The sequence below is a fragment of the Anoplolepis gracilipes genome, chromosome 12 (genome assembly GCF_047496725.1).
Source record: "Anoplolepis gracilipes chromosome 12, ASM4749672v1, whole genome shotgun sequence".
NCBI classification, from domain to species: Eukaryota; Metazoa; Arthropoda; class Insecta; order Hymenoptera; family Formicidae; genus Anoplolepis; species Anoplolepis gracilipes.
Window position 1 is genome coordinate 7,896,246 of NC_132981.1, and position 18,731 is coordinate 7,914,976.

The following is an 18,731-nucleotide window of genomic DNA, read 5'->3' on the forward strand; positions in this document are numbered from 1 at the left end:
TGCGTGTCTCTTATATGATAAGTAAATCTTTAACCCTTTATTCATCTATCGTCTTCTCAATGATACGTATTTATCAATAAATTAATTCTAAATTTTGTCTTAAGTAAAAAAATGTAGAAAACCAAAATTATGAAAACTTGTTATATCAAATTAAGTAATTCAATAAATAAAATAAAACAATCATCTTTTTTCTTATTTTCTAACATTTTTCTGATAAATATTTTTATTTAAAAAAAGTTGTTTAGAAAATAATATTTTAAAATTTTACAACAGTTCATATATGTTAGTTTATGTATATTTTCCTCTAATTGAATTTAGAATATATTAAAACTTTTTATGAATTTGTTATTTATTTAAGATAAATGTGTCAAATAACTTTTCTTTCATCTGAGAAATTGAAAACTATAAAATATAAAATATTATAAATTGTTGACTAAAATTTAATCATGTTTTTATGCTATTGTACATTATACTAAGAGAGATTATTACTATATATTTTATGTTTACATATAAAATATATTTACATATTAGTATCAATTAAAATAAAGCTGACACTTTAACAATTCTTCTCTGTAAATTTTTGTAAAGCAAACATTATATTCGCCAATCAAACAATTACAAGACATATCAAGTTGACAAAAAATAATATTCTTTGACCCCACGATGTCGCGTTGTAGATGACATCGCTAAATATTGCCTGGTCGTGCATCCCCGTCCGCTAATCTGTCTAATCTGTCCTAAAATGAAATAGTTGCGATTCTTTCGGTCTCACCCTTCGAATGCACGGAACGATACAATGGGAGAAAACACTTGACCTGACTAGGAAGGGTGGCCCTTGAAGTGGTTTACAACGGGGGGGATTATATTTGGGGCAAAGTGACTATTGAGGTACGATCACATCGTCTTTCTAACTAGTCGCTTAGCGTATCGAGTCTTTGACAATCAATTCTTTCAAGCGCTTTATTTTTAATTTTTCTCTAAAATAGTTTTCTTTAATAAATATCTGTTATATATACCCGCAATTATATAATAATAAACAAGTTGCAAATTAATATTTACCTCAATTGCCTTAAAACAAAATCTATAGATCTTTCATCATTATTCGAAGCACAAAGTACTTATAAAAGGGTCATATCAATAAAAATTTTTTATATAAATTTTATTTAAAAAATGTCCATTTTTTTACATCATGATTCAAATTACTAAATATTAAAAAAATTATACTATATCTTTAATACAATATAATTACAAATTACATTCTTTTTAATTCCAAAAAGAGTATTTGTTCTTTAAGTTGCTAAATTTCATACAATTCTTCGGAAAACATATAAGTCTGAATATATTCAATATATATATATATATATATATATATATATATATATATATATATATATATATATATTACACATAGATAAATATGTGCAACGACATCTTACGAATATGTCAAATTGCCTGCACGAACAATACTATTTGCAACATTCCTCTCTCTCTCTCTCTCTCTCTCTCTCTCTCTCTCTCTCTCTCTTCGCTTTTTTGACTCACCTACGCATCTCCACATATTTCCCCCTATTTCCCCGCGTTCTTCTAGGTATCCAGGCAGAACGAGGGTGACGTAGAAAACGACGGGAGCAGGGTGCTGACTTTTATTACCCTGTCTGATGTTATGAATGCGACCTGTATGCAGCCCCTCAAGCGTACGTTTCCCTTCCATCGTTCGTCCTGCATAACGGTTATGCTTTTTACGGCATGTATATTCGTGGTCATGATTAGTGACAGCTACGAACACGCGTGTACGGTACAACCCTCATTTAGTCAAATATCAAGCATCCCTAAATCTCGATTATTTTGCCGCGAATATAAATTACAAACATTTATAGATAACACTACGCTTCTACTATTCTTATATCTACGACATTATTAATAAAACAATTATTTTATTTTATTTTAAATAATTTTATTTGATATGTTTTAGCCAAATTTATATTTCTTTTGAATAGTTTAATAATATATAGAAAATGATATGTAACATTCTCTTATACACCAAATTATCTCTTTAATGTCAAGCACTCTTGTGTCTGCTTTTAAAAAGAATAAAAGATTGAAGATATAGTGGTGCCATTTTCATTTTTGGTGCAACAATATATTTTTAGTAGCATTTAGAACGCAATGCGCAAAAAGTATGGACCATTCAGCCACTTGAAGCCAATTAGCCATAAATTGGATATTTGTAAAATATTATATTATTTTTTTATATGATTTTTTGAAGAATTTCGATGGTACGTTTTAATTTCCATAAAAGCTGCACAAAATTCATTGCAAGTACCACTTTAGCTACGTATATAAAAGCATTTATCTTTATCGTACTTTGATATTTAAATCAATGAATTATATACAGATAAATACAAACAATTTTAATACGTTTATATGTAAAATTATTTAACAACTTTATTATCATACATTTGCGATAATTATAGCACATTATTCTATGATTCAGAATGCGTTATATAAAAAATTAATAAATGAGTTTTTTTTAATTTACCAAGAATTCATAATTTAATTATCTACAATGCATGACGTATTATTATTTAACACTATTTATTAAGATACATTCCCTAACGAGTTAATTGTAGTCAAATATTTAAAACTTGATTGAGAAGTTGTTCTTATTTTTACTGCTAATTAATATTTAAAAATAAATAGTTACATTAAAACAAATTATCATTATTGACGTTTGTTGTAGACATACATATAAGAAAATGATGCTCGAAAAATATGATAATGATTACAAATATGCAAATACAATCGGCTAATCGTGATAGCGGGACGCGTACTAATTATTAAAAAGGACTAACTATTAAAAATATTTGTACGCTTCTTGCCCTTTAATAACACAGGCATTACTCGTGCTACCGACCGATGAGAGACATTTGCATCTGGGAAGAATATTGCAATTACGACTAGTCATTTCGTCGTGTAATAAATTATACTCGACCGCTCATCGTGTCCGCAACATTAATTGGATGTTGAAACGCGCTATAAACGTTTGAGATTTCTGTAACCTCTGAATCGTTTTGTAAAGATTTTTTGTATCTTTATTGTATTACATGAAACATGATAAGATCATTGAAATTAATTAACAATTCAATCTACAATACTTTTTCTCTCTTGATTCCTATTCATTTTCACATATAGATATATGTAAAAAATAAAGAGAATTTTTGCATTTATTTTTAATTTATTTTTTAAAAAGTAAAAACATTATAAAATATATTTATTATTAATAAATTTAATTGTTTATTATTAGGATATATAATTAATTTTCAAAGTATAAAGAAATACTTCAAAATATTCTGTTGTTAATATAAGTTCATAGATTTGCACTTGTAAATTTGAATTCACATGCAGATTCCGGAGATAGCGCGTTTGATATCAATCTAACGATGAGATAAAGTGAAGATTGCGTGTTTCGAGCGTAGGAATGCTCTTTGATCTTGCCAGGAAACTTGTATCATGCACGATTATTGTCCTCGCATCACTACAAGCTTTTTTACAAGCTTTTTTACAAGCGCATCATTACAGGCGTATTATACTACTGTTATTTGATTGAGATTATTTTATACGGTAGCTGTTGTAAATAAAAATTATTGTTTAAATAAAACCTTAAATTATAATAACTGTTTTATTATTTTATGATTTCTACGTTTGTGAAAAAAAAATCAATTTGAAAACAAAATCTGAAATATGTCTGAAAAATACAGAGTATTAAATTTTGACTAATATATTATAATTGACCTGATAAAATATATATTTAAATATTAATATAATTGTTAATTTTTTTGGTACAAATATTCAAGAAAAGAGTAAATTGCGAAAATATGAAAACATATAGAACTGGTAATGCGCGTGCAAATGGCGGAACGATGCTGAATACACATCACACTGACGATTTTAATATCCGCGAATGATAAACAAAGTGGTATCTAACGAAGTGGGATAGAGGCGCACCGTAATAAAATTTGCGTTGCGCTCCGTCGTGACCGAGTCGGGGGAAACATTACGAGCGGTTTTCTCTGATTTCAATTACCCCGAGCAACTGGTGTACATGGATGTCCGTTTGAGTAAAAACGCGAAAGGCCGAGGGAAACGTCAAGAGTCGCTTTGCAATACCAATTTGTCATTCGGCCCCCGAGAATATTGAAATCTGCTTCGCCATATTTCTGAATGTCTTGAAATATACTCCAGCGAAATTGCATTTTTTGGAATCTTTATAGGAATAACGTCATTCTAAAATCCTATATGTATTTTTCATATAGGATTTTATTTTTTAATGTTTACTTTAGCGCACTTACTTGCTATTGAAATATATAATACTTACGAAACTTACAATATTTATATATTTAGCAAAATATATAATTTATTCTTTCTTTCCCTTTGTATTTTATCCACTCTGTTACTGTGTAGAGAGAAAGAGAGAAAGGGATTGTAATTTAATTATAAACATTACTTTAATCGTACGTATAAATTTAGTTGCACAATAATGTGTTTGTAACTATATTTCATAAAAGTAATTGATTATTAGCTTACAATATATCTGAACTGCCCACAAGAATTTGCATACCAGTTAAAGGCAAGCAATGTAATTCGGTCGTTTTACCAAAGTGCTCATGCGTTTATATGAATCTCGTTCGTCAAAGAAGAGGGTTCACGATTAAAACTGCGGTTAATCCCATCCACCCACCTCTGTTCTCTCGTAACGGCCGCTCTTTACCGTTGCTTGGTTTTATTCCACTAAAAACCACTCGCGAATGAAGGACGCAGAATATAACGCAGAGAAGGAAGAAACGATTCAGTGAGAGGAGGAAAAAGATAAAAAGAGCAACAAATATAAGGAGAGAGATAGCAACGGGCAAAGCAAAGGGAGGAACATGGAAGAGAAGAGACGCAAAGAAAGAAGAGAGATTAGGTGAGGGCCATATAAAAGAGATTTTTTTATCATTATCTACACTTTTTTATATAAAAAGTAAAAATAATAATAACTTGCTAAAGCAAGAAAAAAATAAATAAAACGATTATATTATATTAGTGAACTATATAGGAAAATTTACAAGAAAGCGAAGATACAACTTTGATGATTATTCTGGTAAATTTAAATACATATTTATCTCATATACAATATCATTTTATTTTTCTACTTAATATAATTTGTGTATAATGATCTACAGACATATTAAATGCAATATTTTTATTTTATGTTTAATCTTACATAATAATGTTAAATGCAATTTTAGAAATACAAAACAAATATATTTTATTGTCAGAGTTAGATCATTCAAATATGCTGAAATAATTTTATATGAAAAGAACAAGTATATATATACTAATGAAACACACTATCATGTACGAAGTAATGTGTGGGAAACTGTATATATATAAACGTAGTGATTTAGACAGAAAGATAAATATATGGAAAGTGCGATAAAGCAGATAGCAAGGCGGATAGATAGACAGACAGAGAGAGGATGGTTAACGAGATAGAGCGATAGAGAGAGAACAAGCGAGTTTACTGGGGGTAGGGTGAGACCCCACAAAGGCAGTGGGGCTCTTTTGATTCGCGAGCTAATTGGAATGCCGCGGATGCCAACGACGATGAAGCAGGGGTTGGGATACCCTCCGTCGAAAGGTGGGGGTTGCAGGGCTCTTGGAAGTCCCGCTGTAACCGAGGGATAGGCGGAGCTTACATCTCGCATAGGGTTGTAGCGCGAGATATCGAAGCTCATCTCGCCTTCATTCTTCCTTTTCATCTCGTGACGATTTCGATCTCATCGTATTAGCTTTATTTAAGCATAAATTTCTTTATATAATGATCTAATCGGTTTTTTAGAAATTTTACAACTCATAAATTTATCTGAAAAAAACGAGACTGAAAGATATGAAAAATATGGAAAAAAATTAAAAAATATAATTATACAATTTTATATTTTTTATTTTTCTATATTTCAACTTTATCTACTTTTTAAAATTATATGTATAGATATATATAATTAAATAAATATTTATATAATTTTGAGAATATCTTTTTTAAACAATACCTATATAAGAAATTTTAAATTTAAAAATTGTTTTATCAGCTTAATAAATATACAAAAAAATAATAGAATAAAACAATCTTACTCTATCTTTTTTAATTATAATAGAAAACACTATAAGATATATTTATCGTTATTGTTTATATTTAATTAATTTATTTTATTTAATTTAAATAATAATTTACGCAAAATTATTTAATTTATTTATATTTCTAACACACATGAAAATTTATGATTTACCGATAATGACTTTTAAAATATACATGATGATGTTAATTATGAAGAGGATTTCGTAATGGTAATAACCATATTAATTGATTTAGGATAAATGAAATTTATGATGAAATGGTATATTACGAATTGATTGATATCTTTCCCCGTATCTCCGTAATGGTAAAGTCTACATGATTGTGCGTCAAGAGCTTTTTGTGATGCTTTGACATGGGTCGTATGCTAATTTATCACGGCGACAATGAGGCTTTCGCGTAACGAGCGAATATTAGTTACTAACCATCACCCATGTCATATTTTTATATAAAAGAATAATTTGCGCGTTCCAATTTACATGTGTATTAATAGTTTTTCATTTTTGTAACAATGTAATATTATTTTTTTTAAAGGATTATATTTGATATTCAAGAATAATTAAAAATTAAGAAATCTATCTGTCATAATAATTATGTAAATTATTAAACTTTTATTTATAATATATACTTTTCATAAATTTAAAAAAAAAAAAACCTTTCACATTTTTTATAGCATAAAACATACTACAAACAAACGTCAGATATGTTTATACAGGCATAATATGTATATTGTACAAAATACTATTATAATTTAATTTATGAAAATCTGAATCTCTTATCACTGCATCTCTTTGCAATAAATAACATCCACTTATTGTGTTGATGTAATAAAGATATTAAATTTAATTGAACAAAGCGTAATCTCTTTCAACGTTATATTAGTGCGACAATAGTTTCTCTAAACGTTATTAATATATTTAAATAAAAGCTTCAGTCAGAGATTTTCTTTTGTGTCCGGCTAGTAGCCACACAAAAAGCTTATATAAAGCTTCCTCTTCCGACTTTGACCATTTTGAATAAAAGAACTCGTATGAGATATAATAGTGATCTTTTTGCTCATATTATCAGAGAAACTTGACATATCTCATCTATATTTCATAATAACAAAAAGTTTAAATAAACTCACGTTTGCCTGTTTTTCTTGGTAGTATTAAATTACTGTCAGATGATATTTTTTGTGCTGTAAATTATTTTATTTTTTGAAAAAATTAAAAAAGTTATTATTATAATTATTATAAAATAATTATCGCGAATCAATATGCATATTAATTTAAGGGTATGGATATTAACTTGGGGTTACACAATTAAACAAATTTAAGTTTAATGTACAATTTGAGAGTTTATTCTCCATTTGACATGTACGCGTACGTCTATCGTATAGTTAATTATATTATAGTATCACATATTTACAGTTAATTTTTTTGTGCGCCAGTGCCAAAAGACGTAATTTTACAATGACATTTGTCTCTTTGTAATTAAAATGAGAAAAAAGGATGTTACATCTTTGACGTTAGCTTTTATTAGCTTTATTAAATTTGTATATTATGTATGTACATTGCGAAACTAATTTTTCATGCCTTCATAGCATAAACTTTTATCATACTACATAGTATACATCTACACGATTCGAAAGACAGTTACAAAAATATATATTGGACAACCGGTAGAAGGGGGAAATGACTGAGAATAGAAGCATTATTGTTAGCGTTTGTGATTGTTGGAAGATGCAATCTGTGATTTGCATCTTTTGTTGAGTCTATTATATCAACTTTCGATTACTTTATCAGACTCCTCATTGTTTAAAGTATCTAATGTTATAATTCAGTGAAATACAATCTCAAAGCAGCAATAATCACATTTAGAAAACTTGATTGTAAATATCTCTTGCTTCTCGTAAAGCATAATATAATGTTTAATATCTTTCTTAATAATTATCAGAATTCTCAGTGTGGCATATTGTAACATGCACAGCGAGTTATTTCTAAAAATTATTTCAAAAGTTTCATTTTAATAATCATTATTCTTGTAAACATAAAAAACAAATTTTGATTTTCTGAAGATATATCTTCTTGAAAGACAATTTCTCTAGAAATTTTCGAAGAAATTTTACGTATTTTATCTGTAAAACATCAGATTTCTTATAAAAGTGATAAAATTAGAGAGGAACGATTCAAGCATTATAATGAACGGACATTCTGGTTGCACCCTGCGCTGTCTGCGCAGAGCGTCTGGTCCTATCGCGTAAAATATTTGGTGTGTCTTTGGTATATCTAGTTGACATTCGTGCGAATTTATGTGATAACTCGTCCATCGGATGTTTTCCTTCCAACGTTTCGTACATTGGTATATTAGAATCCCTGGACCGTCGCGTTTTCATCGAATACAAAGTCGGTGATGGAATTTCACAAGGTCCCATATTTTCTACAACGTGGTATTTTGGCTTACAATACCCGCACCAGGATTGATCGAGGATCTCGGCATCATCGCCTGAAATGAATGATAATGTTATTAATAAAAATGTTACAGCTCTCTCTCTCTCCTTTTCTCAGATAATATTTATGTCGAAATCTGTATAATAAAATTGAATAATTGTAAATCAAACTAAAAACTAAATTAATTTAAAAAATTTCTTTTATTATATTATAAATAATAACAAATTGAATTATTTTATTTTACATACAGTGTTGTCATTAATCACAATCGTATTGAATAATTTAACTATTTTCAATGTTAAAACGGCCTTGCACATCTCGCTTACCAAAATGCTCTCTAGTCGAGAAATTAGGGTCATCTTGAAATCTACAATTCCTTTTGGAGGTTGACGGTTTCCTAATCGAGACATTACCACAACGGCTACATTTTCTTTTATCAACAATATCTGTTTCCGTAAAAGGCTTTATTTCTGGTCTCGTCTGTGCTCGGCGGCTTGACTGCATTGGCGAGATCATTGTATCATATCGATTGGTTGAATTCCTCTGCGGAATCCAATTTTGATTATAATCCGCTGATGATCTTCGGGGAGGATTTTTCAATGTTTGAGCTGTATATAGATCTTCTTCCGATAACGCTTCATGAATATCACGATCGGGTATGTTGCGGTAATACCTAATCACATGAGCACTTGGCAGAAAATTGTCGTATCGATGATAGAATGTATATGATTAAAAAGGACACCGAGCCAAAAGCGTAATGCAGATAATTCATCATGAAGCTGTTTAATTACTACATATCCCGTTTATAATGTGCGTTTATGTTCTCTAATTTCTGATTTATACTACTTTGTCACGTATGATTCATTTAGTTCTCCATTAGCTTTGGATAGACCGTCCAAGCTATTGTACGATTAAACTAACATAAATTGATAACTAATCAGAATGAACTAAATATAATTTTTTACAGATAAAATAAAAAGAGAAATATAGTAAAACAAATTTTTTTAATATAAATTTTTAATTTTTCAACAGAGATAAATTACAATAAATTTTGTGTACTCTAATGAAGACATTAAACATTGTTTACTAGGTTAAAGATTTTTTTAATAATATATATATATATTACAGATTTATACTACAAACCTTGTTGATAAAGGAGCTTGATACAGTTTTGGCGAATATTGAGAATAACGAATTCTATGCGGACTTTGTTGTTGATTGATTTGCATTCGTTGCTGCGTTCGCAGCGAAGCATCTTTCTTAGCTGCATTTCGTTGCATCGCGTGTGGTTCGACAGGTACATCAGATTCTTCATCTATCTCATCATCTGCTTCTTGTTCATCATACTCCTTATCGAGAGACTCGCCGACCTTCTCTTGATCGTTTTCTGCTGTAGTAATATATTTTGTTTTGATAAACTAAATGCAATTGTGAAAAAATGTTTGTGTTTTTTACTACACTTTTCAATCGTAGTTATTTTATAAATAAGTGTTCTATCCTTCTGTGTATATATTATTGGAAAAATTTATATTTATCATCTTCTAATTATGTTTAAACTATATTTTTTTTAATCTATTTGATTATTATTCTCTTAATATTTTTGTTAAATACGTAATGGAAATTTGTATAAAAAAAAAATCTTAATTGCATTTATACCTCATACCTTCTTCTTCAACATCATCCTCTACATTATCTTCTGTAAAATTTCCTAATTCTTCGTCCATGTATTCTACATTACTTTCATCTTCTTGCCGATTCTTATACCGATCTTTGTCTACCACAGCAACGTTGTTAATATAATCTTTATTTCTACTAGATTTTGTAGTATTTTGTTGATATTGTTGCTGTGCTTCAGTAGAGGGATATTTCAAAGGCATCGAACGTGGATAAGTATTATGTTTAAGAGTCTTGTAGGAATTTGCGGAGGAATAATAGCTCACCGTTGGTTCTGATATGAGGTTTTGATGACGTCTAAAAATGGAATTGCTTTTAAATTATTTTTATAAGATAATATGCATTGAACAAAGTGTGAGTATATTTTTTAACATTAAATATTTAACAAAGTTATGACTGTTAAAATTAATTAATAATAAGATTTTTTTGTATAATTTAGATATTGAATTTTTTGAATATAATAATAGAAATATAAAAATATTACCAAGATTTCTGATAAAGATCTAATATAAAATTGAATATGCATATACATATAAGATTATATATACTGCTTATTTCTTTTTAAATTAAAAAAATTTTGTTATTTATTAAAAATTACCTAGTGTTTTTATCAGTTGTTTCTTGATTGTTTCTTTGAGAATATTTCCAATATGCATCAGGTAGGACTCTAGTATCAGTAATTTGTTTAGTAGACCATGTAGATGTATGTGGTGAAGTGTACTTTGTCTTATTTCTTCCAATTTGTTCCATTTTCGTTAGATAATTAGTACAGATATTTGAACGTTGTCAAAAAATTGAAAATGCGTTGGAAATCTTTTTTCTCATGCTTCTCAGTCCATCTTCATTAGATTTTCCTTATAGATCATTACATTTCTATTTACACTGTTCTCTCTCCCTCCCTCCCTTTCTCTTTCTCTCTTTGGCACAAATTTTCAAATTTTTATTAATGTTTAATGTGTTCTTTGAAATATTTTAAATTTAATTATATTAATTTAATAAAAACACAAAATGGTCAAAAGATCAATTTAACTTGAAAATTTTAAGCTAAAAGATATTAAAAAAAGATTTAAAAAACAGGAATCTTATTTTACACTATTAAGATCGTTAAATTTTGCACAGTTGTTTCACGTTTCGCAATCCATTCAATTTCTTCGAAGAAGTCTGCTCAAAGTTTCACAGTATGATATCAAGGACTGGCACAGGTAGAATGAAGAAGGAATGATACGATGTAAACACTTAGCAGAAAGTTATCAAAGACGATATTTCTTCAAGAAATTGACAAGTACACGTTTAAAGTCTCGTTCACGATTATCTCTCTGTAGAATGTCTCTCGGTTTCCTAGTACGACGAAATAAAAGGGATGGAACGGTTGGCGTAGTTAAGGAGAAAGAAACAAAACGATCACGGTAAAGAAACACGTCGAGGATAAATTCCTGTTTCACCATTTATCGGCGTCGTTGCTATCCTCGTGCTCCAAAGAGGTGTTCAAAGTGCGTTGAAATTCGTGCACCCTCTGGCTCTGTTGCTCGTGATGCAACTTTCGCCACTTGATACGGCGATTCTGGAACCAAACTTTGACTTGGGCCTCAGTCAATCGAAGTGCATGAGCCAGGTACAATCTTTCAGGGCCCACCATGTATTGCTGACGTGCAAACTCGCCTTCCAGGCGCTCCAATTGCTCTGCCGTGAAGATCGTTCGCACTCTCTTAACTTTTCCGCCTCCACCAGAACCGGAACTCGAACTACTGTTTTTTGTTGTGCCTTCTTGGCCTGAAAAGATGGTAAATGTATATAAAAAAAAAAGATAATGTAAACTTAGAAATACCTAATTATAAAGTTGATTCAACAAAAAAATAGATATGATAAAATTACTAAAAAAACTTTTAAAAATACAACAAATATAATATACATGTTAGAAATAATGTTATTATTTTGTGATAAAAAGGGTTAAATTTTATATGTGTGCTTTGAAGTTTATTCCAAAATATATAATAAAAAAATCGCAAAAAAGATAATTCTATAACGGAAAATATATATACATATAGTGTAGTTTCAAATTAAGAGATTTGAAATACTATTGCTTTGACAGAAAATTTAGATATTTGACATCTGTCTCCTAATGAGAACTAAAATTTATCTGAAGTCAGTTGCAGATTTTCGATTCATTTTTGATCATAGCTTACAATATATGTATGTATGTACATACATATTGTACATACAAAGAAGCATTATGATTGTTTTTTATTTTATCAAACAATATGTTTCATAGAGAATGTTTTATTAGAAATAAAATTTTTTAACATTTCTATACTATTTCCGAGAGAATTATTTTTGAGGTAAAATAATTTTACTTTAAAATAATTTGTTTAAAATTTAAATTATATAAATAATAGTTTAAGTTGTTAATAGTTGTATTTTAGAATAATAACAATCCTCTTTATCTTTGATAAATAAATAGTTTTCATGATTATTTACTTAATAATAACATGCAGAAATAATTCTTACATCACTTATTGTGAGATAAGTAAATTTAAATTTCTTTAAAATTTGTCTTGCATAAAACCATTTTTGTTTACTTATCATTTATATGTAAAACATTTATTGTTATTATAGAGAGAAACAAGATTACAATAAATAAATATAATTTGGTATAATAACTTATTATACGCTATAAAATAAATCAAGAAAATTTTTAAAAATGTGTTGTTTTATTTTTTAAGATAAGAATATTGTATAATTAATTAGTTAAATTAAAATAACTATTAACAACTATTTTATATATTTTTTTATATATAGATGTCTCTAATTACATTAAAGGAAAGATGAAAAAGTATAATATGCAGAACTAATAAAAAGTTTGATAATATAATTAACGTGGAATGTTTTAAATACATACCTTGATGTTTTCTGTATTGTTGTTGTTGATTTCGTTTCTCTCGTTGATTATTCCTCAGACCCAAAATAGCATCGATAGTGAAGGACTTTGCTTGTTGCTGTTGCTGTTGTTGAGAATGCTGCATATGCGTGATTGATTGCGGATGCGGCACTTGCGTCGACAGGCTTTGCGCGGATAATTCCGTACCCAGGAGATGCGAGCGTCTCATGCGCTCCAGTGCTATGGTTTCGAGATCGGGGTTCCTTGGTTGTACTTGCAGATTCCTGAATTCCTTGTGTTCCAGCATGCCTGGATTCTCTAGCAAACCAGCGCCGCCGCGCAGCCTCTCGAGGGCCAGACTGCTAATGTGACTGTCTCTCATTCTGTCCAAGGAAAAGTTAAACTCCTTCATGCGATCGAGACTGTAATTCTTGAGCAACCCAAAGTCTTTCATCTCCTTCTCCACTACGAAATTGAGATCCTTGCTATATCTGTCTAAAGAGGATAATGACGCATGAGGACTCCTTTGTTTGGTTTCGCGCAAATTAAACAGCACGTTCTTGGAGCTGGAATTTTTGGACCTGCAAAGCGTCGTAGCATCTGACGATTCCTCGTTCTCGTTCAATCTGTCTAATGGATAATTAATTTCACTCAAATTATTGGCGGAATAACCGTAATCTTTGTTTTTATTCAGTGTCATAGTTAGATTTCTCGTTGAATTTTCGCATGAAAATTCGTCGAATCGAAGAGATGTTCTGCCTTCGAGGCTGAGATGAAAATCCTTTGGTTCCGTTGACGCATCTTCCTTAGGTTTATCAATGGACAAATTCAATTCTTTGATGCGCTCATAACTTTGAAACGCTCTTAATTGTGATTCCGAATGACTACTGTCGCTTATACAATCCGATAAGTCTTCCGCCGTTAATCTGCCCGACGGATCGTTCGTCTCCATTATGATTCTTGAAACTATTATGTTTCTTTAATATATACTTGTTGGACACTAATACTACAGATTAATATTGTTCAAAGATTCAGCCTTTGATTGATATTAACTACTTATTAAATTATTTCACTATTTTATTATTTAATAATAATGTATTAATTTAATTTTATACAGTTTAATTATGAAATAATTTGCAATTGTAGTAGTAATTTGCGATTTAGGACATTATATCTGCATAAATATTTATCACAAGTTTTTTTCTCTCTCTTCTCAGCAATCAGCTGAATAATCCAATCAGTTTTTCTTTTTCACCATAATCAACAGTTTCATTCGTCACTATCAGGTTTACCATCAAACGAGATCACTTTTGTGTCTCGAGTCAAACAAATCACATCATTTCTTTCGTCACATTAATTTTCCGCAAACAATACAGTATCGGAAAATCCAAAGATTATTAAACCACTATCACAATCACGTTCATTGTCGCGTAACTATTATTCCGTCGTAAAAAATAAATTCGTTCACTATCACAATTTTTGTAGATTCACTGAATAATAATTAACTGTATATCACTTGAGTTACCGGACGAATCGATGAATAAATACAAATGAGACGAAAGTTAAAGCGAGGAAGATGCAAAAGCGCGAGAAGAAAACGTAGCAGTATCGAAAGCCCGAATTGCGAAGGCGCCTGCGACAAGATATGGTTGGACCGCGTTGGCGCTCCGCAGCATCCAAGGATAATGATGTCAAGCACGAGGATCACCGCTATCGGATAGGGTTGGCCAACGGGACCAAGGATATCCAGCTAATGATCCCGTACGTGACGAGGAGGGTATTCACCCGCCGCCTCATGAGCCCCCTCGCCCGCCTGCCACCCTTAACAATCAGTCGACCGTTATGTTTCACCTCCGCAACCCCCAAATGGACCGCAGGATACCCCCTCGTACGGTCAATATTTTTTCATTCGATAAGAGAAGGCCGGGGTGCGCGTCGTTCTCGATTCCTGGTTGGCCGGATTCTGCCATCACCCCGTCTCGGAGACACGCCTACCGCGAACATCGTGGGGGATATTTGCGGGGAGTCTGTTACTTTTTTCTACCCTCTATCTCTCGAGCCATCCAGCCAGCATCCACCGCCGCCGGCTCGCAACCCGTTCTTCCTCGTCGTCGTCCTGCAAAAGCATCCCCCCCGTCCTTCCTCGCAAGTACCCATTAATAAGCTTTCGCCTAGACCGTCGTAGCTCACTTCGAGATGCTCGTACCGACACCACCAAGCTTCCTGGAAAGCATACCTGCGAAGGCGAGCGCGTGCGTGGGCGTAGTTAACGCCTTGCCTCGACCGCTCGTGTCATACGGCAACAGTGTCATCCGTGTCTAAGACCTTCCGGTAATTAGGTCCTAATGATGATGAGGTAGTTTAATTTTGTTCGGATGATCTTTCTTACCTCGTCTTGGATTGAGATAGTCTTCAGCATCGAAGAGTTCACTCGCTATGGATTATTGGGAGGAATTTCACGCAATTTATCTTGCGAAATTTCGCGCTGACTTGGGGAATTCTTGAGCTAATTACATGGAGATGGTGCTATTATAATAAACGTAAATTAATTATACAAAATTATTATAAAATAAAAAAATATATAATATTTATCTTCAAAATTGTTAACATAAAACTGTATATAAACAAATAAGGTGCACAGGGTTTTTACAATTTTTTTCGTACGTTTTAAAGAAATATGTAACTAATAGAAATTTTGAAAATACATGTTTGTTTTTCTTTTAACACTACATGTTTTCTGGATTCTAAGATATTATCCGAAAGAAAAAATATAAGCATTAAAAGAAATATATTGCGGCAAATTTAATTAATATATATGTGTATATTTATCTACAGCTTTTGTGTAATTAAATTAAAAGATTGAGATACGTGACTGCAAAACGACGATCATCGTTATTAATATATTCTAAAGATGTTCCGGGTAAATAGGTTCTCCTTAATTGTCTCATGCCAATCTGAAACTTCATTCACAATCCCCTCATTAGACGTTGACGGGTATGCGGGAATTTCAGTGCCTTGGAAAACCTCTAAGGAGGTTACACTCAAGAGTAAGTGCTTAATTATATTAAGATTTTACGTCATGTTGACTTCCGGCACACACACAGTTTTATCTTCTGGTTGATAGTATGCAACGTCTTAATAATGCATGTTATAATATTCTATTTCAAAGAGAATTAATTGAATTAAATGTAAAAAAGAAATTTTATATTAATTTATGTTGTAATGTAAAATTAATAAAGCACTCTGATGTGTACCTATGATATATAAAAAATATTATATTAAATACTTTACATTTTAAAATGATATATTTGTTCATGAAATAATATAAAATATTTAAACATTTAAATTTTAATAATATAAAAATTATATATACTCTTATATATATATATATATAAATGTACATATAAAGTATAATTTTATGCAATTCTGTATGTTATTAATAAATTCATGTATTCTGTCTCTCACAAAGTAGGCGTACACGTGAATAACATCCCTGATAAAAGTTTTACGCTCAAAGAGCCGTTATAAAGTTAAGATTGAGCTATAAATTCCAAATTTACTTAAGCTATTCTTTAACTATTTCACGGACCAGTTCGTAATTGCATCGTATATTATATTGTATTTCTTATTACACAAACTTTACTATAAACTTTTATCAATGATTCTAGTACCAATAACTTTTGTCTTTCTTTTCCATTCTTTTTTGCAGATTCAAAAATACCTATAAATATAATGTTAAAATAAAATAATTTGAATCTTTTGTAAATTGATTTAATATGCATATAATTGATTTATAATCACGTGCACATATATTTTATTTTAATTAAATTGAAAATTATTAAAACAATATTTTTAATTATTTCAATAAATAGTTATGTCGCATGTAAATTATACTGTATAAAAACACATTATTATATTATATACATTAAATTTGCTATGCAATTATATATAATTTTTTTCGACATATTTATAATATCATTTAAACATAGTAGTCTCTTCTAGAAAATAAGAATTATATATCTAAAATTTTCAGGAAAGAACAACATTAGGTTAATTTCTCCACTGTCTTATTTTCACATTGCTCCCTAGTCTGGTAATTATCAGCTTTTAGATAAGAAGATTCTCTCGAGGGAAAGCAAAAGCAGGGTCGAATAAAATTGGCGACAAATGTATAAATTAAATGGTAGTCCGCATCATGGTGGGGGTTCGAAAGAATTTCTATTGAAGCTCGATACCCACCCTCTTGATCCCCGACCAAATGACTTGCGACTCACCCTTATTACGGCTTGAAATTTATCACGGAAATTTCGTGGAGTATTTTACCCGGATAATTGCTCCGCTTTATAAGAGCCACCCTTACGAGCCAATATATAAGACAAAGACGATCCGGCGAGACTTCTATTCGCTTCAGCAAGTTTGATTCGATATGCAGGCAACTTAATGCTTGAATAACAAATCTAATCTCAAAACAAGAGTTTTTTGATCCATATTTTACGACGTAGTCTGTCATGGAACTAAAATTTTTAAAGAATTGTATATATTTAAAATTTTAAATATATATATATATATATTTTTTTTTTTTAGTATGTCAAAGTTTCTAGTCTAGCTCGATTAAAAATATAGCGATGCGTTAAGATCATTAAAGAGAAAGAAAGAGAGAGAGAGAGAAAGATGCCAGTAATCTTATTAATATATCATTATAGTTTGTGAAAAAACAATAAATTTATTTATTTATGTCCTATGCATATATAACATAATCAATTTTGTAAAATTGATTATTATAGATAATTTTGCTATATAAAAAATATCAGAAAATTTAATTAAGAATTAATATCATATAAATAATGTGCAAATACAGTATACTTGTTTTCCTACATTAGCAATGTTAAAAGACGAATTGTATATTTAAATATTATCGTACAGATCACATAATTAAAATTAATTCTCTTATCCATGAAATTTTCACAGTATATCAATTATTGATTGATTCGATAAGTCTATCAATTCTCCATTCACGATATCTACCGGTCGGTGATAAAAAGATCATTATCCAAATATCAATTTTTACAATAAATATATACTAGTATGTATAGCATAACTTATAAATGATATCATTTACAGCATCCTATTGTTTCTAAATTGAATCTGTATCTGTATGATGTACAGCCTAATGTACGCTGGTTGCCACATACGCGCGGATACCTGTGTAAAATTCACGAACGCATAGTGCCGTACGCACCCCCGCTGCGCTCCTTCCTTCCCTTCCCAAGCAGGAACGTAGGAACGTAGGTATTGCGATCGACACATACAAAGCAAGCTCTCCCTTCCTGGACTCTACAACATTCTGCTGCCTTACAACCGACGCTACCATCCTCCCCGGTCCCTCTTCACCGCCTTGGTTCCCCTTTTGCCACTTCCTCCTCTTCCTCCTCCTCGTCCTCTAGCTTTCATTCCACATGCGATATTAAAGCCAAGGCAATTAGCGGTGGGGGTTGTTGCGAGGGATGGCGAGGGAGTGCGACAGTTTCAGCCGGGTTTCGCAGTCATCCACCTGGTGGGGTTGTCTCGGATATGATTG

General features: G+C 30.7%; 2 protein-coding genes across 2 annotated transcripts; both read right to left on the minus strand.

The window, feature by feature from the left end:
* Positions 1 to 7,528: 7,528 nt before the first annotated feature.
* Positions 7,529 to 11,125, minus strand: LOC140671847 (uncharacterized). The gene is made up of 5 exons (XM_072903511.1): positions 10,877 to 11,125; positions 10,268 to 10,575; positions 9,748 to 9,994; positions 8,931 to 9,277; positions 7,529 to 8,659 (listed from the first exon to the last, which is right to left on the minus strand). The coding sequence occupies exons 1-5, from the start codon at positions 11,026 to 11,028 to the stop codon at positions 8,343 to 8,345; spliced, it is 1,371 nt and encodes a 456-aa protein (XP_072759612.1). The 5' UTR covers positions 11,029 to 11,125; the 3' UTR covers positions 7,529 to 8,342.
* Positions 11,126 to 11,398: 273 nt separating this feature from the next.
* Positions 11,399 to 14,144, minus strand: LOC140671869 (uncharacterized). The gene is made up of 2 exons (XM_072903558.1): positions 13,175 to 14,144; positions 11,399 to 12,048 (listed from the first exon to the last, which is right to left on the minus strand). Exons 1-2 carry the CDS (start codon positions 14,103 to 14,105, stop codon positions 11,717 to 11,719), a joined length of 1,263 nt encoding a protein of 420 aa, XP_072759659.1. The 5' UTR covers positions 14,106 to 14,144; the 3' UTR covers positions 11,399 to 11,716.
* Between the last annotated feature and the right edge of the window lie 4,587 nt (positions 14,145 to 18,731).

Excerpts from the sequence above, each read along its gene's own strand:
- LOC140671847 (XM_072903511.1), bottom strand. The coding sequence starts at position 11,028 with ATGGAACAAATTGGAAGAAATAAGACAAAGTACACTTCACCACATACA. Across the intron at positions 10,576-10,876 it reads ACAACTGATAAAAACACTAG|ACGTCATCAAAACCTCATAT; the intron begins GTAATTTTTAAT and ends TTCCATTTTTAG. Across the intron at positions 8,660-8,930 it reads CTCGACTAGAGAGCATTTTG|GCGATGATGCCGAGATCCTC; the intron begins GTAAGCGAGATG and ends CATTCATTTCAG.
- LOC140671869 (XM_072903558.1), bottom strand. The coding sequence starts at position 14,105 with ATGGAGACGAACGATCCGTCGGGCAGATTAACGGCGGAAGACTTATCG. Across the intron at positions 12,049-13,174 it reads ACAATACAGAAAACATCAAG|GCCAAGAAGGCACAACAAAA; the intron begins GTATGTATTTAA and ends CCATCTTTTCAG.